Below are 21,261 nucleotides of genomic sequence, written 5' to 3' on the forward strand. Positions count from 1 at the left end.
AGAAGGCTTTTAGAATTCTTAATTGTTAGGGGGAGGTAAAGAACAATATTTTGTGACCCGTGAAAATAGGAAATGATCAAATTTCAATGTCTACTTATAAAGGTTCATTGGAACATAGCTGTGCCTACACAGTTATATAATTGTCTATGGCTCTTCTCACTCTGCAACTCACAGTTGTGACAGAAAGTATGGCCCACATGTCCTAAAATAATTATCTGACCCTTCCCAAAAAAGTTCATGACCCCCACACTTAGCATTCCATTTAATGAATACATAACTATTTTGTTGTTGTTAGACGTTGACACAGTCTTCAGTTTTTGGCTATTGTGAATAAAGCTGCTGTGAATATTTTTGTACATATCCTTTGGTGGAGAGAGGCACTCATTCCAGGAGTAGAATTACTGGATCATAGGGCAAGGGCATGTTTAGCTATGGTAGACATTGCCAAGTCATTTGCCAAAATGGCCATACCATTTTGGACTTCTCTAGGAGTGTTCTGATCTTGATAACAGTTGGCAAATTTTTCTTTTCTCTCCTAACACTTGCAAATTTTTCTTTTTTCATTTTAGCTATCCTGGTGTGTGTGTGTGTGCATGCACATGCGTGTAAGCTGATAATTGCATTGAGGTTTCACTTTGCATTTCCCTGATGACTAATGTTGAACAGCTTTTCATGAGTCTTGGCCATTTGGATATCCTCTTTTGTGAAGTGTCTGTTTAACTCTTGTTCACTTAAAGAGACAATTCTTTTTTTTTATTTATTTTATTTTTTATTTATGATAGTCAGAGAGAGGCAGAGACACAGGCAGAGGGAGAAGCAGGCTCCATGCACCGGGAGCCCGATGTGGGATTCGATCCCGGGTCTCCAGGATCGCGCCCTGGGCCAAAAGCAGGCGCCAAACCGCTGCACCACCCAGGGATCCCTTTTTTTTTGTTTTTTTTTTTGTTTTTGTTTTTTTGTTTTTTTGTTTTTTTGAGACAGACAATTCTTTATTTGAAGGCATTCTGTGTGTATTGTAGATATGAGCCCTTGGTCAGTCAGTGGACATATATCCATGGCTTGTCTTTTAGCGGTATCTTTTGATGAGTGGAAAAAATCATCTTGATACAGCCTAACATTTTCCTTTATGATTTATGTGCTTTATGTCTTGTTAGAGAAACAATTGCTTATCCTAAAGTCACAAAGATGTTGTAGGTTTTATTTTAAAAGCTTTCTTGACTTTGCTTTTACATTTAAATGTGAAAGACATCTGGAATTGAGATTTGTATATGGTGTGAGGTAGGGATCAAGATTGATCTTCTTTCATATATACAATGGTCCCAGCATCATTTATTGAAAAGACTAGGCTTTCCTTGCTGCTCTGCCAGTTGTTTTGGTTTGACATAAATAACCACATGCTCCAGCATTCCAAAAAGGCAAGAAATCTCTCTGTGTGACTATCATAAATAAATAAAAATTTAAAAAAAAAATTAAAAAAGGCAAGAAAATCTTCAGAAAAACTCCTTTTCCTGCCCAAAGCTCCTACTCTGCTAGTTAACATTCCTTATCTCCAGGAAGTTAACCATTTCTTGTTTCTTTCCCAAAGTTTTATGTATAAACATGTAAATATCCAGAATTCTCCCCCTCTTTTTTTTTTCCATATAAGCCATATCACATTATGCATTCTGTTCTACATCTTGGTTTCCTATTAGCAATTAAAAATAAACTTCTAAGGTATTACATGGAAAAATATCCTTTTGTTTTTTTGTTACTGTGAGACCTGTCACTATGTGAATGGAATGCAATTTCTTTAGCTAAAACTCCCTGATGGAGAACTAGGTTCTTTCCAGTCTTTTGCTACAAAGTTTAGTGAATAGCTGTGTCCACTTTTCATTTTGCACATGTGTGTGGGTGAATTTTTATTTGAGAGAGAGAGCGAGAACACACACCCATGCACAACAAGGGGAGCAGGGAGAGAGAGAAGTAGGCTCCTTGCCAAGCAAGGAACCCAATACAGGGCTTGATCCTAGGATCCTGATCTTAAGGTGGGAGGAGGAACAAGCATCCTCACCTATGTAGGTGTTCCATGAGTTTTTTTTTTTAATTTTTTAAAAGATCTTATTCTTATTTATTTTAGAGACCGAGATAGTGACAGAGGGCAGGAGCAGGGAGGAGAGGGAAAAACAGGCTCCCTGCTGAGCATGGCGTCCAATACAGGACTTGAACCCAGGATCCTGGGATCATGAACTATGCTGAAGCAGATGTTTAACTGACTGAGCCACCCAGGCACCCCTTCTTCTTCTTTTTTTTTTTTTTTTTTTTAAAGATTTTTTATAATTTGAGAGTTGGAGCATGGGTGTGGGAGGGACAGAAAGAAATGGAGAAGGACAAGCAGACTCCCTGCTGAGTGGGGATCCAGACACAGGGCTCCATCCCAGGACCCGGAGACTATGACCTGAAGTCAGATGTTCAACTTACTGAGCCACTCGGGTACCCCATAACTCCCATATATTATCCCTCATGGTTTCCGTGAGTTGGGAATTGAAGAGCAGCAAAGTGATAAAGTGAGGGATTCTAGCTTGAGGTCTCACATACATTACAGTCATGTACTGGCTACAGTTGTCAGAAAGCTTAGCTGGGGCTGGAGGAGCTGCTTCCGAAGTGGCTCACTCACATGACTGGCAAATTAGTTCCTCTTGCCCTGGGCCTCACCACAGGGCTCCTTGAGTATCCTCAGGATATGGCTGTTGGCTTCCTCCACAAAAACAAAGTGGCACTGCAATGTCTTTTATGACTTATCTTCAAAAGTCCTGCACTTTCACTTCTATTATATTCCTTTGGCCCTGGTTCCAAGTGGGGATGACCCCATCTGGGGATGAATACCAAAAGGCCAAGAACCTTGGGGGCCCTCTGGGAGGGGCTAGGTACTTGCCTTCAGTGGTAAAAGGCTGGGAATGCCCAGGATGTGGTTCTATGAGGACAAGCCAAGGAGTGATGGCAACAGCTGATGTGGGTAGGGCTAAGTGCCTAAGGGTTGGGTTTAGTCTGAGAGCACTGAGGAGCCATTCAGGTGCATTCAATGGGTTAGGGAGGAGGTGATCTGATCAGATGGATTCTGAGAAGATCCCTCCCACTGCTACAGGATTGGGTAGCTGAATAAGTGGTGAGAGGCCTGAATGGCAGCCCAGGAAGGAGGCTGGGCGGGTCATCTGGGAGAAAGGTAAGGATGACCTAGGTTGGGTGGTGTCCTTGGAGGGGCAGATTGGCAGACAAATTTGAGGGCTCTCTGAAAGAAAAACCTGCTGGGCTTGGTAGCAAGCCTCCTGTGATCCCAAACAGAAAGCCATCTCCCTAATCAAGGGCCCTGTAAGAAGCAAGTGGGTCTGCCCAGGACACTCCAGGGTTGGCTTCCCCAGATCTGATTCCTGGCCACTTGAGGAGGGAGAGGGAGAGAGAGAGAGAAAGAAAACAAGAAAACGAGAGAGTGCAAGCTTGAGAGTCCTACCCTGTTGGTGTTCCTGCCTGGCTCCTGTCTGGGGTGAGTGGCAAAGTGTCCCCTTTGAAGACTGGAGTATTGCTGCCACTGCCTGAGGCTTTTGCTGGACCTGGCACCAGGCGAGAGCTCAGTGGCTGTGACTAATTCACTAGCATGTGAGGTGACTCAGCTCTGGCCTTCTGATTGACAATGGCTCAAGGCATGTGTCCATCTCCCCACCAGCCCTGGCTCTCTGGGCTGCCCTGACCTTGGGTGGCAGACACGTAGGCTCTCCTGGCTTCTGGAGTGTGGCCCTTCAGCTCAGGGCTGGAATGTGGCCTCAAAAGCAGGAGCTCAGGCCCGATAAATCTCTCTCTCAAGGTGTTTATGAACACTACTTTGGAGACTGAGAGGTAGAGGCGGAGTTAATGCCAGCAAGAGCTGAAACTGGTTTCTTCTGGACATTCCAATAATTTCTCTCAAGGGATAAGCCAATTTTTAGGTGGGAGAGGGGTCTCCAGTGGTCTAACCAGTCACTCTGGAGGTACTCAGAAGGCATCTATGTTCCTTGGGCAAATCTTTGTCCCTGAGCCCTTGTCCCATGTATCAAAATAGTTGAATCATCCCTTAGTAAAGAGATTACAAAGAGAATCACCAGAGATGGAGCTGTCATAAATGTAGATGCTCTCCTGTGAGCTGAGGCCCCTGACAAAGAATTATAGTCCATCTCCCCTCTCTCCCCTGTCCTGTGAGCACCCCCTGTCTTAAAGTGTTAGGGGCCCAGATACTGGCTCCTTGGCTGGTCTACAGGGCGTGAGCCTCTCCCTGGTGACATGGTCTATCTACCACACCCTTTCTGCTCTTACTCTTTATAATCTACTTCCCCCAGTGCTGCCCCTGGGCCTCCAGGGGGGGCCTGACAACTGACCAACCAGTTGGGGATCACTCTTTTGCACCCTTAGATTCCTGGTCCCTGCTGCTTAGTGTCTGATCTTGGGTAAGCAGCCTCTGAGCCAGATTCCTTTGCAACAAATATCCCAGGTCCTGGGAAATAGGGTCCTGATTCCTTCCTTAATCGTTCAGGATTCCTCTGAGATTAGTATAGTATGTTAAGTGCTGAATAAATATATCAACAGCTATCAATTTTAGTCTTATTAATCCAGTCTTCTTGGATCTTTTCGTGTATGGGTAACCCGTTGCAAACAGTCTGAGGTCCACTTCTGGCCAGGCTGACCTCTCCCCACCAGCTGTTGGGGGAACATAGTTTGTGTTTATGAATTCACTTGTAAATTATGTAATACAAAAAATGTAAAAACGTACCACGATGTGTAACCGTTCTGGGGTTTTTGTTGTTGTGGCAGGTAAATTTTTAAAAACTCAGCATCTATTTTTTTTATATTTTATTTATTTATTCACTCATGAAAGACACACACAGAGAGGCAGAGACACAGGCAGAGGGAGAAGCAGGCTCTGTGCCGGGAGCCCGACATGGGACTTGATCCCAGGTCTCCAGGATCTCGCCCTGGGCCAAAGGCAGGCGCCAAACCGCTGAGCCACCCAGGGATCCCTCAGCCTTCTATTAATGGTTTATTTATTTATTTTTAAACATTTAATTTATTTATTCATGGGAGACAGAGAGAGAGAGAGAGAGACAGAGACAGAGGCAGAGACACAGGCAGAGGGAGAAGCAGGCTCCATGCAGAGAGCCTGATGTGGGACTCCATCCCAGGTCTCCAGGATCAGGCCCTGGGCTGAAGGCGGCGCTAAACCGCTGAGCCACCTGGGCTGCCCCAATGGTTTATTTTTTATTGTAAAAAAAAAGTATAACCTCTACCATCTTAACTATTTTTAAGTATACAGTAGTGTTTACTGCATGCACACAGTTGTGCAGCAGATCTCTGAAACTTTTTTCATCTTGTAAAACAATTTGTTTCCACTGAACTACTTCCCTTTTTCCCCCTCACCAGACCTGCTCACCACCATGGTTTTTTCCCTTCTGCAGGTCTGGTGTCTATTCTTACCTATTTAAGTAACCTCTCCATCCAACGTGGGGCCTGAACTCCCCCAACATCAAGAGCCATCTGCTCTACTGACTGAGCCAGCCAGGTGCTCCTTGTTCTTTTTCCTTCTGAGAGTTTGGCTACTTTACATACTTCAAATAAGTGGAATTATGTAGTATTTGTCTTTTTGTGACTGGCTTACTTCACTTATCAGAATGACCTCAAGGTTCTTGCAGGTTGTCACAAAGGGCAGGATTTCCTTTTTTAAAGCCGAATAATCCATTGTATGTATATACCACATTTTCTTCACCCTTAGCTTTTCCTTTTTTTTTTTTTTTTTTTTTACCCTTAGCTTTTCCAAAGGCATTTGGATTGCTTTCACTTCTTGAGGACTATGAATAATGCTGCAATGAAGAAGGGTATGCAAATATCTCTGAGATCCTGCCTTTAATTCTTTTGAATATATACATGGAAATGTGATTACTGGATCATATGGTGATTCCTTATTTATTTATTTATTTATATTATTTATTTATTTATTTTTAAAGATTTTTTATTCAGAGACGGGGGGGGGGGCGGGGGAGAGAGAGAGGCAGAGACACAGACACAGACACAGGCAGAGGGAGAAGCAGGCACGATGCAGAGAGCCTGACGTGGGACTCCCGGGTCTCCAGGATCACACCCTGGGCTGAAGGCGGCGCCAAACCACCGAGCCACCGGGGCTGCCCCCCCCCCTTGTTTTTTAATACATATATTAATTTTTTGATAGTGGCCACTCTAATGGGCATGAAGTGACTTATCGTTGTGGTTTTGATTTGCATTTTCCTGATTAGTGATGTTGGGTGTCTTTTCATATGCCAGTTGGCCATTTGTGTGTTTTTAGGGACGGTTTATTCAAATCTTTTACCCATTTTATTTTAAGAAAGGAAGAAAGAGGGATCCCTGGGTGGCGCAGCGGTTTGGCGCCTGCCTTTGGCCCAGGGCGCGATTCTGGAGACCCCGGATCGAATCCCACGTCGGGCTCCCGGTGTATGGAGCCTGCTTCTCCCTCTGCCTATGTCTCTGCCTCTTTCTCTCTCTCTCTCTCCCTCTCTCTCTCTCTGTGACTATCATAAAATAAATAAAATTTAAAAAAAAAGAAAGGAAGAAAGATTTTATTTATTTATTCATGAGAGAGCGAGAGGCAGAGACACAGGCAGAGCGAGAAGCAGGCACCATGCAAAGAGCCTGACATGGGACTCGATCCAGGGTCTTCAGGATCACGCCCTGGGCTGCAGGCGGCGCTAAACCGCTGGGCCACCGGGGCTGCCCCCTTTTGCCCATCTTTAAAAAAGATTTTATTTATTCATGAGAGAGAGAGAGAGAGAGAGAGAGAGAGAGAGAGAGAGAGGCAGAGACACAGGCAGGCAGAGGGATAAGCAGGCTCCATGCAGGGAGCCTGATGTGGGACTCGATTCCCAGACCCCAGGATCATGCCCTGGGCCAAAGGGAGACGCTCAACCACTGAGCCACCCAGGGGTCCCAAATATTTTGCCCATTTTTATTTTATTTTTTTTTTTAATTTTTATTTATTTATGATAGTCACACAGAGAGCGAGAGAGAGAGAGGCAGAGACACAGGCAGAGGGAGAAGCAGGCTCCATGCACTGGGAGCCCGACGTGGGATTCGATCCCGGCTCTCCAGGATCGCGCCCTGGGTCAAAGGCAGGCGCCAAACCGCTGCGCCACCCAGGGATCCCTCTTTTGCCCATTTTTAAAATCAGATTGTCATCTCTGAGTTGTAGATCTTCGTTCTGGATATTAACAGCTTAACAGATACACGGTCTGCAATTTTTCCCCCCATTCTGCAGGTTGTTTTTTCACTGTTTTTGTTTTTTAAAGATTTTATTTATTCAGTCATGAGAGACACAGAGAGGAGCAGAGACCTAGGCAGAGGGAGAAGCAGGCTCCATGCAGGGAGCCTGATGTGGGACTCCATCCTGGATCCCGAAATCACGCCCTGAGCCGAAGGCAGATGCTCAACCCCTGAGCCACCCAGGCGTCCCTGTCTTTTCACTTTGTTGCCTCCTTTGCTGTGCATAAATTAAGTTTGATGTAGTCCCATCTATTTTAGCTTCCATTGCTTGTGCTTTCCTGTCCTATTCAATAAGTCATTGCTAAATCCAACGTTGTGAAGGTGTTCCCTGCCCCCCCCCCCCCGCTTTTTCTTCTAAGAGTTCAGTGCTTTCAAGTCTAGGTTTAGGTCTTAAGCCCATTTTGAATTAATTTTTATATGGTATAAGGTAAGGATCCAACTTTACTTTTTGAACGTGGATACCCAATTTTCCCAATATCATTTGTTGAAGAGACTATCCTTTCCCCCACGTTCTGGTGGTTTTTTTTTTTTTTTTTTTTTTTTTTTTAAACACACAGGCTGTGGAGGTGGCCCGGGCCTCACCACACTGGGAGATCCCTGATGCTAGCTGCATAGTTTGTGCATCCTCAAGATTTTCTGCGATTGGCACCTTTTAAAGATGAGATGTAGACTGGGTCCAAGGTCCCTATAGTGAGCTTATAGATGGAGTGGAGTTCAAGTCCTCAGTTAGAATCCCAAGAGCTCAAATGCAGGAGCCCTGCGGGGATGCTCGCTATTTTATGCATAGCACCGTAGGCAGAATGAATGAATGAATGAACCTCTCAGCAAAGGCTCCCAGCAAACCGCGGAGCTTGGGCGAGCCCACAACTCCAAGCGGGGGTGTGCGCCCATCTCGCGCATGCGCAGCTCCCGTGCACGACCTATTCCACTATCTGCCCGCACATGGTATGGCCTCTCTCCCTATGGTACGTCCCGCCTTCCCCCCACGCCCGGGCCGAGATGGTACACGCCGCCTCCGCTCGCCGCCCCTCCCCATCGGTTTCCGCGCGAAAAGCCGGGGCTGCCTCTGCTGCCGCGGCTGTCTGCTGCAGTTTCCAAGATGCCTGCCCGCACCGCCCCGGCCCGGGTGCCCACGCTGGCCTCCCGAGCCATCTCACTGCCCGATGATGTCCGTAGGCGGTAGGTGCTCTGGGGGTCTGTGAAGCCGGGCGGGGGAGAGGGGTGGGGTGGGGCAGTGGCACGGCGTTGGGGGTGGGGGAGGCTTCTTCCCCTCTGGTAGCCCGTGGCTGCTGCTGACAGGCGGGCGCGCATGCGCGGGACGGCGCGGCGGCGGTTGGCGCGGGCAGGGTGGCACTTCCGGTCGCGCGCACCCCTGGCCGTTTGGCGCCAAAATGGGCCGAGGCCCCTCACAGTTCCCTGGTGACTAGAAACTTGGGGTCACTTCTGATCTCAAAGTAGAGCGAGCTTTGGGTTCTCCTCAGGGATCCCCTGCCTGGAGGAGCCACGGGCCTGGCTCCTGCCTCCAGTCTGGTCGCGCAGGAAGTGGGCAGCCCCGCGGCCTCAGGACACCCCTCGGCCCGGGCACTTCGGCCTCCACTTCCGGTGCCCGGTCCGCTTGGAGGGTCGGGCTGGTCTGGTCCCTGGGGGCATTTTGGGGGGGTCCCCTTGGCACTCCACGCAGCGCATCCCGATGGCGGCCTCCAGAGACAGACGTCGCCGCTCCGGGCCCGGGCGCGGCCGGCTCAGGTTTGCGACCCCCGACTTCCTTGGGGGGCTTCCTCCATCTCGGACTGCTGGGGAAGTCGCATTCTGGAAGGAACTCTCACCATGCAGTGCAGGACCAGGGCTCGGGCGGCATGAAGGCTGAATGGTCTTTTCTAGTAAATCTGTGCCTCTGAGCTGTGGGCATCAAGGAAGCCTTGCTAGGGAGGACTGGCTGCAGTTTCGTGTGTATGTGCGTGTGCACGTGTGCAAAGCCAGTGGCCGCTGGTGTGTGTGTGTGTGCCCCATGCCGGTGGCCACAGGTGTGTGCATGTGTGCCCCCCATGCGGGTGGCTGCAGTGTTTGCATGTGCCCCCTATGCTGGTGGCCGCAGGTGTATGCATGTGTGTATGTGCCCCATGCCAGTGGCCGCGGGTGTGTGTTTACGAACGTTGCACAGCAGTTAATGTCGGGACTGGCTGTAGTAATTCTATGCAGGTGAGTCAGGGGCAAGAACACTGGGCCCTTGCTCGTACAGGGCGCTAATTTCACTCCTGAAAACTGGCACTCCTTGGAACACTAGTCACTGGAACCTTGACTAGGCGCTGAATGCTTCAACCAGATTTGTGAGCTGGTGTTGACGTTTCCCTATTTCCCTGTGCTTGGTTCCTGTGGGTGTGCCAGGTCAGTCTTTTGGGCTTTTGGAATTGGAGTGTGTGTGTGTGTGTGTGTGTGTGTGTGTGTGTATGGGGGGTTATTTGGGGCTCCCTACCAGGTGTTTAAGGCTCAAACCACTTCTTAATCACAGAGGGTGTGTGTCTTGCTAAAGAATCCCTATTTGTATCCTCCCAAGATGTGACTTGAAATAGAATTATGGAAATCCCTGGCTTTGTGATATTAGGCTCCAACATAGAGATGTTTGGGCCTAGTCTTCTTTGATGGTGAGAACTCTCCACGGGCTGGTTTAACCTTGGGCAAGTGTCATAAACAAGCTGGACCTGTGGACTAAGTTTAACATGGGCTTTAAACTGATCCTGGATGAAATGACAGTATGCCTTGAATATGAAGGCCTGCGTGTTTAGCATGGTTATCGGCTAATCTAGTTTTCTCAGTTCTGCCAGTTAGTCGCTAATTGTATAAAGCATTTAACGTTTGCTCATTTAACCTTTAAGAGTTCTTAAGATTTTATTCACTCGTTATGACAGAGAGAGAGAGAGAGGCAGAGACACAGGTAGAGAGAGAAGCAGGCTCCATGCAGGTAGCCTGATGTGGGACTTGATCCCAGGACCTTGGGATCACGACCTGAGCCAAAGGCAGATGCTCAACCGCTGAGCCACCCAGGCGTCTCTAACCCTTAAGAGTTCTTAAGAGTGGGTGCTGTAGGAGTTCACTACTGAGGCAGCAGGGAATTCCTGCTGATGTCCGCTTCTTGCCAAAACCTTTCCTTTCAACTAGGATTTTTTAACAGGCCACTGCCTTATGGGTTTTCTTGGGCCGGTGCAAATGTTTGGGTGAATTTGAATGCTCTTAGGTGAGTTTTACAATCCACCATTAACCCTAGGTCCCATGTTACTTTGAACTAGAATTGCCTACTGTAGGTACAGTTTTGGGTGCCTGCTTTAAACCATGGGGTGAACACTGAAAACTTTTTAAAAATTTTATTTATTTATTCATGAGAAACACAGAGAGAGGAAGAAACATAGAGGGCAAAGCAGGCTCCCTGAGGGGAGTCTGATGTGGGACTGGATCATAGGACCCCAGGATCCCGCCCTGAGACGAAGGCAGATGTTCAACCACTGAGCCACCTAGGCGCCCCAGGTGGACATTGAAATTATCTACTTATGGGACTTTCAACATCTTTTCTCACATTTTGAAATTCGGTGTACAAAATACATATATATGGCATTCAACACTCCCTTAAACTTAGATTTGTAAAAAGAGATAACGTTTTAAAAGATTTTACTTATTTGACAGCACAAGCAGGAGGAACAGGAGGATAGGGAGAGAAGCAGGCTCTTTGCTGAGCAGGGAGCCAGATGTGAGGCTTGATCCTCAAGACCCGGGGATCCTGATTTGAGCTGAGGGCAGATGCTTCGCCAATTGAGCCACCCAGATGCCGCTATAACTTCTTGATCTATGAAAATTAGAGAAGTATAATTTAGAATGCAAGAGGTGCTTAAGTCCAGTAGAATACTCTAGGAACAAAACTAGGCCTGGTCCTCATGCGTTTCTGTCACTTTTGCTAACTTGTCTATATATGCCATCTTTTTTTTTTTTAAACACACAGTTCTATTAAATATGTAGGGATACTAGAAAGTATTTTCAGTGTCTGGGTTATTAAGTCTTTATTTTTGAAGTAAAATATGCCCCAAATCTAAAAATTACGCCTTTCGGGACAAGCTGCATTTTTCCACTTATTTTTTCCTTACTCTGTCCAAGCCATCATTTGTACAAAGTGATAAATCTCTCACTGGTCTCCTGTTGTTGAGGTCTTTTCTGTAAGTGGAAGGCTGTGATCCTCTTACAAAAGTTGGATCGATGGTTTCCTTGCTCCATATATTGCCTGTTGCACCAGTCCTGAAGTCCAAAATCCCTGTCCACTTGCCTGACTCATCTTATGCTTTTCTCATAAGCCATACAGACCTTTTCGGTTCTCAGGGCCTGAGACTATGCAGAGCTGCCAGCATGATGCTGAGCTCTATCTACCCCTTCCCTAAGTTGGCTATTGTCCATTCATCCTTAAGACTGTGCTCAGAAAGACCATCCCTTTTCCCCAGAATAGGAAGGGTGTTGAGTTCTGCTCTTGCAGCCTGCACGCTGCCTTCGCAACCTTGGATTTGATGGTGATTTATTTGCCTTATTCACTGTAGCTGTAGCTTGGTGTAGAGTAGACTCTGAAAGGCATACACGCCAGGCTTTCCCCTTTAAATGAAGCCTGGATTCACACACAGATTGTAGCAACCTCCTTTGTACAGCTCTGATTAGCCTAAGTAACTGACAGCTTTTTTTTTTTTTTAACTGCTAGGCATTCTGTAATTATTTTTTTTAATTTTTTTTTTATTTATGATAGAGAGAGAGAGAGAGAGAGAGAGAGAGAGAGAGAGAGAGAGAGAGAGAGAGAGAGGCAGAGGGAGAAGCAGGCTCCATGCACCGGGAGCCCGACGTGGGACTCGATCCCGGGTCTCCAGGATCGCACCCTGAGCCAAAGGCAGGCGCCAAACCCCTGCGCCACCCAGGGATCCCTCATTCTGTAATTAGATTAAGCTGGGTTTCAAGTTCTCAGCTCTGGTTCCATGGCTCCGACTGATTGGGTATTGAGGAGGGCAAAACTGACTTTTCTGTTTCTCCCCTGCAGGAATATTCTAGAGGTGCAGGCCACTGGGGTTCAAATTCCTTCCTACCATAGCTGTAGGACTAAGTTGTTTAACCACTTGGTGTTTTACCTGTAAAATGGAATGGCACTGCCCATTCTGCCTGGACGTTATGAAGAGCAAGGAGCTGATAAGTGTAAATGTGGTAGACCAGTCCCTGTAATAAAACCTTCTGTGTGACTTATCACACGGTCAGGTGAATATATATATTTTTAAAATATTTTATTTATTCATGAGAGACCGAGACACAGGCAGAGGGAGAAGCAGGCTCCATGCGGGGAGCCCGACATGGGACTCAATCCTGGGTCTCCAGGCTAAGGCCCTGGGCTGAAGGCAGTGCTAAACTGCTGAACCACCTGGGCTGCCCCAGGTGTATATTTCATTCCCATTAGGGGAACATAACTTAGAGTAGCAACGTGCAGATAGATACTGAGGCGGATGTTAATGTAGCTGTGTATGCCACGTAGAGATGATGTGTGTTCATGCTTATCATTCCAACCTTCATCTTTGCTTGGCATGTAGAATAGTCTAGACTTGTTCCTTCTGCTGCCACCGTAGCTTTTGTGCCAGGTATCCAGTCCTACTCTTGATCAGGCATCCTTCTCAAGGATTGAGGTGATGTTCTGACCTCTTTCATCTCTTGGTATCTTGCTTTTTAATCCTTTCTATTCTTGGTTTTTGTGATGCTGTTTACTACCAGGGAACCTTTCTTCCCTCATTTCTCCCCCTTTGCCCCCCAATCATTTTTCTTTCTTTCATTCCTTGGCCTTTATCTCTTCTAGGCTTAGGACTTGCAGCAGTTGGGCTTGTCAGCTGGACAGGACTACTTCCAGTTTTGATGCATCTCAGAAGAGCCAATTTTAATTTCTAGCTACTGAATAGTGGCTACTGTTAAAGAAAAAAAAAATGTCACTCATCACACTTATGACCTGTAAACTTTTTCCCTAACAAAATGTTCTGAATTTCCGATACTGTCTTAGTTTTAATTGCATCCATAACAAATTATATTAGTGTTTTAAATAGAATCTAAATTTGTTTTAACAGTTCTGCAGATCAGAAATCTGGTATGGGTCTCGCTGGATGAAATAAGAATGCAGCCTGCCAACACTTTCTGGAGGCTCTAAGGGAGAGTGTTTCTTTAACTCTTTCAAATTGTTGGAAGAATTCAGTTCCTTGTGGTTATAAGATGGAGGTCCCTCTTCTCTTACTGGCTCTAAACCATGCCTGGCTTCTGGAGGTAATGTATCCTTTGGCTCATGGCACACTTCTTCCATATTTAAAGTCAGAACCAGTTCTCATGTCACAGCTCTCTCTGCCCCTTCTTTAGTCAAGATCTCTTGAAATGCAGCTAGGAAGTTTTTCTGGTCTTAAGGATTTAAGTGATTAGATTGGGCCCACCTAGCTAATCCAGGATGATCTGGCCATCTCAAGGGCTATAACCTTAATCATATCTGCAGAGTCCCTTTTACCAGTAAGACAACATATTCACAGGTTCTGGGAGATTAGGGCATGGACATCTTTTTGGAGGAAAGGCTCATTATCCTGCCTACCACAGATAGTACCTCTGATAGCCCCACCCCATCTACCATGCAGCCAGTTACAAAGGCAGAGTTGGTGGAGTTTTGTAACTTCTCTAGTGTGGTTTCCACTCCTGCTGCTAAATCATGTTACAGACCAGGATTTCTAGTGTAGGGTGTTAGAGTGATTTAACATTTTGTAATCTCTTCCTGTCTAATCTACGTTATGTATTTTTTGCCAGATTAACTTTCCTAAAACATGGCTCTGATGTCTTGAGTTCCTCCCTCCTCCATGATTCCTTCAGTGGTTTAGGGAACAAAATAAATTTTTTAGCCTGAGGTTATTGACCTCCCTCAGACTGGCACCCAGCCTGACTTGTGTGGGTTTCTTGGGTGTACCCTGAGCCAGCTCCCCCACTGTAGTGCTCCTGTTTGGGCAGCCCCCCTGCTCCACTCCCACTGTGCACGCCATTCCCCTGGGCCTGTCCTTCCTGATGCTGTTTATACCCTTGCTCTTCAGAAGCCCTCAGGTCTGAACTGTTATTAGTTTTATCCTTTAGTTGTTAATAGGTTCTATTTCCCTAACAGAACTGTGTGAGGGAAGCAACTAGAAATGAATCCTGGGATCTTGGGATGGAAGGGAGCTAAGGTTTCATCTTTTCTATAACATGGCTGCTGTTCTTCGTATTGTATTTAGTCCCTCACATCTATTTCTGGGTTGGAATGTAAAGCGGATGCGAGGCGGTGTCCTCAGTTTTAACAGGGAAGGGAGGGACTCTGGTGGAAGCCTGGGTGTCAGAGGAGGGACACCGACCAGTCTCCTTCCTGTCACCCTCTGGTTCCTCAGTGCCTGCCCTGGGCTCCTTACCTTCCTCTGTGGGGCCAGCCAAGTCACAATCCAGTCTTCACAGGGCAAGACATTTTAGGTATTGTCAAGATTTGTGTTCCTCTCTGCCAGGCTAAACAATCCTGATTCATAGGAGAGGTTGACAGAATTTGTGCCCAGATGTAGTTGTCAGCATGGTGAAAACGGTACTTTGATGGGCTTCATGGTCAGCTGAGCATTGTTCTTAACACCTGAGGTAACCTCAGGATCAAGAGGCTGTTTTGCCAAGGTCTCATGAGTAGAATGGCAGAGAATTCTGATGTTACGCTCTTGCAGCAGCATGTGTGCCTCTGGCTGTGCGTACAGAGTTCTGCAGCTATTCTCCTTTGGCTCTCCCCAAGTTACTTCAAGGGTAGGATGACTTTGAAGGGGTTACATGTGCTCTGTGTGCGTGTGTGTGTGTCCGCGTGTGTGTATACTATTGTATATACTACCACTGGATCTGCAGTCAGTCTTTTCTATAAAAAGACCTTTCCTGACCCACCCAGGACTATCCCAGCCTGGCAGTCCCTGCATCCCGTTACCCACCTCTTACATGGAACAGGGCTTGGCATATAGTAGGTACCTACAGATGTGGTGGGGATCTAAGTTAAGGGCAGGGCCCACGTGTACTCAGAGCAGCCTCTGTATGACATTAATCCAGCAAATCCCCTTGCTTGCATCCCTGGTTTTGCTGCTCGCATTTGCTCTTTGGAAAAACCAGCCTGGGAAGGCTCTGTTCTTGCCCTTCTGGCTAGTGATAACGGAATATGTTGTCTGCATGGATGCTGGGTGGGAGGGTCCAGAGATGTTGGAGGCCCTGTCCCTGCCCAGGGCATTTCTTCAGTGACTGATGCTAACCCAGCTGGTTAGACTTGTTCTCCCCATACTGTCCACAGTTGGCACCCAGCCGAGGAACCACAGCTTGTCCACTCACCTCCTTTTTCCTCAGTGTCTTCTGCTCTTGTTCCTGGATTCTTTTCCCCCTGCCCCCTGCCCACAAGAAGCAAGATACTAATCTTCAGTAATCAAATCAGGCTGTGCTTTTCCAGTCAAACTCATGATGGTTCTGTACTCCTCAGTGACTAGTATAAACATTCTAAAGGAGGAGCTCTTCAGTGAGATGCCAGCCGGCAACTTTTTTTTTTTTTTAAAGATTTATTTATTCACGAGAGACAGAGAGGCAGAGACCCAGGTGGAGGGAGAAGCAGGCTCTGTGCAGGAGCCCAACGTGGGACTCGAACCCCGGGTCCCCAGGATCATGCCCTGGCCTGAAGGCAGCACTAAACCGCTGAGCCACCTGGGTTGCCCCAGCCAGCAACTTTTAATCTATCACCACTGAGTGTGGGCTCTCCCTACTATACCTGATGCCCCACTTCCCTTTTGTGGGGCTTGAACACTTGACTCTGAGATCGAGACCTGAGCTGAGATTGAGAGTAGGATGTTTAACCGACTGAGCTGACCTATTGCCCCTACGTCTCCATTTCTTCTGCTGTTGCCCCCAACCTGGCCATTGGGAATGTTAGCTGGCTGTTCCTTTCAGCATCTTATGACCCTGGTCCATTCCTTCTAACACTGGCCACCCCATGGTGTGGCCTTTCACAGGGTCTTGCCAGACCAGCTGGAGGAAGACCTCTTTAGGTCTTTTAATGAGAGGACCCCAACTCTGTGGCCTGCCTCCATTTCCCCAGTTCCTTTGGAAGTAATCCTGTTATAGAGTTAGTCTATTCTCTCACCATCAGAAAAATTGCTCCCTAATGGGCAATGGGGGAGACCCCATTCAGATTGTAAGTGACTTACTGACTGCTATAGGCATTATAATAGGATTATCCTATTATCCTATTATAATAGGATTTCTAGAAAACCACTGTAGGTTTTGTTGTTGTTTTTGTTTTACCCTAACACTCCCACATGTCAAATTTATTTCTAAAGTTCTTTAAAACTGTGGTGTTCTTACAGTAAACAGAGTTGTATAATAGCCTTTCTTTCTCCCCCATTTTATTCCTGCAGGCTCAAAGATTTGGAAAGAGATAGCCTAACAGAAAAGGTAATCTCCACCTCAAGTTTTATTACCGAATGTTACAATTTGACAGATGCTTTGTGGCTCATAAAAGGTTTAAGTGGAGTCAGCTTTTTTCCATAGTTTTTTTTTTTTAAGACTTTTTAAAATTTTTTCAAAGATTCTTATTTATTTATTCATGTGAGACACACACACACAGAGGCAGAGGGAGAAGCAGGCTCCATGCAAGAAGCCCGATGTGGGACTCGATCCCCGGACTCCAGGGTCATGCCCTGGGCAGAAGGCAGGTGCTAAACCGCTGAGCCACCCAACGATCCCTTTAAGACTTTATTTTATTTTAGAGAGGGTGCATGTGTCAGAGTCACGGGGGTGGAGGGGGTGCAGAGGAAAATAATCTTCAAGCAGATTCCCTCCTTAGTGTAGAGCCCGACATGGGGCTTGATTGCATGACCCATGAGATCATGACCTGAGCTGAAACCAAGAGTTGGAAGCTCAACTGACTCAGCCACCCAGGTGCCCTGGCTTTTTTTCATAGTTTTGAGGATAACCTAGATATTATTCTTAATGTTCGGTGTTAATATGCTGCTTATTTCTTGGTAACTCCTTGATATACTCCCAATCTAAGTTCCACACTATCAGTCCTGAATTGTAACTTGTCCTGGTCACACTTCTCAGAAGCACAATTTTTTTTTCTAATACACCGTTGTGTGTTTCTATCCCACCTCTAATCCTTGTATTTTTCATCACTGGAGATGGTGTGATGTGATCTTAAGGAAACATCACAAACATGTCTTGTGAATATTCAGTTTTTCAGGCTGAGTCAGCATTGCCTACTATTCAGCCAGTATTCTGTGACCAGGCAGCTTAATTATCTGTGTATTATTAGTCTTTTGGTGCCTTGGGACTTTGGGGACCCTCTAAACCTATATCCATCCCTTAGGAATGCGTGAAGGAGAAACTGAATCTCTTGCATGAATTTCTGCAAACAGAAATAAAGAATCAGTTATGTGACTTGGAAACCAAATTACATAAAGAAGAATTATCAGAGGTAAGTCAGTTCTCAGCATCCTGGCATCTAGAAAACGTCTCCTCCCATATAACTCTTGGGTGACCAGGGAGGCAGAATAATCCCCGGCTCTCCTTGTTCCCCAATAGTTATAAAGGAAATGCGTGTTTCCTTATTCTCTTATTGCCACTTGTTTACATTCACTGCTACTTAAATTATCCTTTCCTGCTATAGGAGGGCTACCTGGCTAAAGTCAAATCCCTTTTAAATAAAGATTTATCCTTGGAGAATGGAGCTCATGCTTTCAGTCGGGAAATGAATGGATGTCTAGAAAACGGGAGCCAGACAAGTGGTGAGGACCGCAGAGTGGGAATGGCAGAGGAAAACAAATCCCCTAAACCCGTTTCCAAACTTTGCACGCCCAGAAGAAGCAAGTCTGATGGAGAGACAAAGTGTAAGACCACTTGACTCATTTATTAATCTTGGCGGAGACTAGACGTCCCCTTACGTGGTGCCATACTTGGAGCCATAGGTCCCCCGAGGCAGAACCCCCTGGTTTGTTTCTTGTGTATATTTCCTAACCAGTGTAGATGTATAGACTTCTTCAGATTTGTTCTTTGACTAAGTATAGAGCATTAGATCCCAAAACATAATTTAAATTGATGAAATATAAGGTAACAGGTATTAATACTATTTCTAGGTTATATGCCTACTTGAGCTAAATGTGTAGACTCTTGTAGTCAAAGTAATTCTTGGGGAACTTTGAAAAACCCTTAAGAGCGTGGGATTTGAGGGCAAGTCAGGTTCTTGGCCACTTTATCTTTTGACAATACAAGAGCAGGTTGTTTTCCTTCTCTGATTCAGGGTTTGGCCCCTCAAATAAGAGCTCCAGTAGCATGGCTCAGCAAACTGGCAGGTGCTAATTGCTACCTTTATCACTACTGTTGTTGGGTAGAACAAGAGGAGGGTACTTCATCTTCAGAACCTGATTCTCTGCACTAGCTTGGTAATGCTAAAGAATTGCACTTTGTGAACTTTTTTATTCATAGTGGCTTTTTTTTCCCCCCCTCTAAACAGCTGAAGCTTCTTCATCTAGCCCCAGGATTACAAGGCAAACTACCAGGCAGACCACCATCCTATCTCATTTCGCAAGGGGGTCAGTATATAATGAATTGACAGCCATCTTTTCTCGGGGCAAACTGTTTTTGGTAAATAGGAATGGAATTAATAGGGTATAATTTAGCAGTTCTGACTTCCACATTGCATAGGTTTTCATCTTTTTTTTTTTTTTTAAGATTTTATGTATTTATTCATCAGAGACAGAGACAGAGAAAAAGGCAGAGACACAGGCAGAGGGAGAGGCAGGCTCCATGCAGGGAACCTGACATGGGACTCGATCCCGGGTCTCTAGGATCACACCCTGGGCTGAAGGCTGCGCTAAACCGCTGAGCCACCCAAGCTGCCGTAGGTTTTCATCCTGTGGTTTTCTTCATTAAACACTCATGAAGAGCATTTTTCAACACATATTCTTACTCTTCTGGGAATGTTCAAACATATACTGAACTAGCGATGACAGTAAAATGAACCTTATCCCCACACAAGTACTTGTCCCCCAGTTTCAATAGTGATCAGCTAGCCATCTTTTCATCTATACCCCCATACCCCCATAAACTCTTTCCAACTGGATTACTTTGAAGCCTTTCCCAGACATGTCATTTCAGTATATTTCTAGATGATAAAATCTGTGGTGGTGGTGGCTTTGTTGTTGTTGTGGTGGTTTGTTTTTTGTTTTGTTTTGTTTTTTTAGCAATTTTGGCAAAATATGAATAAAATTTATCAATCTCTTTAAAAAAAAACATAACTCTAATATTTTTGTACTTTATAAAGCATAATAATTCCTTACTATGAAATCTATAGCCAGTGTCTGTGTTTCCTCATATTTTGGCAGATTGTGTTTACTTGATTTGTTTTCACCCTTTCAAATTATAGATCCCTTTCCTCTTTTCTTGCCATTTATTTGAAGAAATTAGTTCAGTTCTCCAGTAGTTTTTCTAGGTCTAGCTGACTGCACCCTTGTGGTAGTTAATGTCTTCCTTGTCTTATGTTTCTTGTAAACTGGTAGTTAGGTCTAGAAGCTTGCTGAGATTCCAGCTTTATTATTTTATGAAATTTTTTTTCATAAATGGTGCCATGTCTTTCCATCAGAGGCACATGATATCTCTTCTGTGATGCCAGCAGCTGTTGATTACCATCTAGGTCCATAATTTCTTAGGTTTGCAAAATGGTGATATTTTAACCTGTCACTCAAACATTAAGCTTGAAGCCTCGTTCAGTATCCTGGCAGTGAAGGCATTTCCTTGGAAGGAAGAAGGCATCCATGACCCAAATCTGTCCTAAACAGGCTGCCTTTGGTAGGGAGGAATACAAGTCCTCTCGTGCCTGTTGGAGGTCTAGCGTCTGGCTGAGCTAATGGTTGGCTTTCCTGTTTCTGATAGCCCTGCCAAACGGAAGCCTGAGGAAGAGCCTGACAAAGTGAAATCGGATGACTCTCTTGAAGAAGAAAATGACCAGGTAAGGCTGGCCTTTTTTTTTTTTTTTTAAAGATTTTATTTATTTATTCATGAGAGAGACAGAGAGGCAGAGACACAGGCAGAGGGAGAAGCAGGCAGGGAGACACAGGCAGAGGGAGAAGCAGGCTCCATGCAGGGAGCCCCACATGGGACTCGATCCCGTGTCTCTAGGATCACATCCTGGGCTGAAAGCAGCGCTAAACCGCTGAACCACCAGGGCTGCCCAAGGCTGGCCTCTTTAAGTCCTTCACTCTGCTGCCTTCTGGTATGTTTGCTGATAGTCCCAACTTTCCAATTGGCCTATCTATAAATGGACTTGAAGTGACCTGAGGAGGTGTTAAGACCTGTCCCTAAACCCAGGCAGTATGAAGTATATCACTGTTAGGCCTGAGGGCTCCACAGCCCCCTGCTACTCACAAGGCAGCTCCATAACTTCATAGTGTTACCTTCTCTCTCTACCTTCCTACTTCTCTAGCTGACAAGATTGGCAATCAAATGTGACATGTTTAAAGCGTTTGCTTCTGTTATCTTAAGCTCCTCTTCCACATTTAACTTGTCTAACAGCAGAGCATTAGGCAGTTGCTATATGTAGTATAATATGCTGCTTAGATCTCTTAGGTTAGAAAAATCAGTGGCTTACTGAGGGTCTTTAATACAGAAAATGTTAGTCTCTGGTACTTTCCCTTGTGACTGGAGGGCTAAACCTAGATAATACTAGATGGTTACACATTAATCCCACAGCAGAATCAAAATGAAAATTAGCTATGTAGGTAAGTTGAGGGGAAGTCTCTAGGTTTATGTGTAGGTAAATACCTTAATGCTACTGACAGAGCAAACTACAGATATTCCTCTTTATGACTGTTGTTTCTCAACCATGTGGTTATTGCCTTTTGGGGCCAGATA

At 45.7% G+C, this 21,261-nt stretch overlaps 1 protein-coding gene across 4 annotated transcripts in view; it reads left to right on the forward strand.

Annotated features, from left to right (window-relative positions):
• Nucleotides 1-21,261, forward strand: part of DNMT1 (DNA methyltransferase 1) — a 60,926-nt gene that overhangs the window by 196 nt on the left and 39,469 nt on the right. The window contains exons 1-6 of one of the 4 annotated variants that reach the window (XM_055343581.1): nt 8,330-8,487; nt 16,773-16,809; nt 17,723-17,830; nt 18,023-18,242; nt 18,866-18,944; nt 20,284-20,359. In XM_055343581.1, coding sequence (XP_055199556.1) covers nt 8,408-8,487; nt 16,773-16,809; nt 17,723-17,830; nt 18,023-18,242; nt 18,866-18,944; nt 20,284-20,359 — 600 coding nt within the window. In that variant the 5' untranslated portion in view covers nt 8,330-8,407. Of the gene's footprint in view, nt 1-8,329; nt 8,488-8,679; nt 9,055-13,585; nt 13,618-16,772; nt 16,810-17,722; nt 17,831-18,022; nt 18,243-18,865; nt 18,945-20,283; nt 20,360-21,261 lie in introns of those variants that run through there. The other 3 variants (XM_055343582.1, XM_055343583.1, XM_055343584.1) reach the window with 3 other exon arrangements.

The sequence above is a fragment of the Nyctereutes procyonoides genome, unplaced genomic scaffold, assembly GCF_905146905.1.
Source record: "Nyctereutes procyonoides isolate TBG_1078 unplaced genomic scaffold, NYPRO_anot_genome, whole genome shotgun sequence".
Lineage (NCBI taxonomy): Eukaryota > Metazoa > Chordata > Mammalia > Carnivora > Canidae > Nyctereutes > Nyctereutes procyonoides.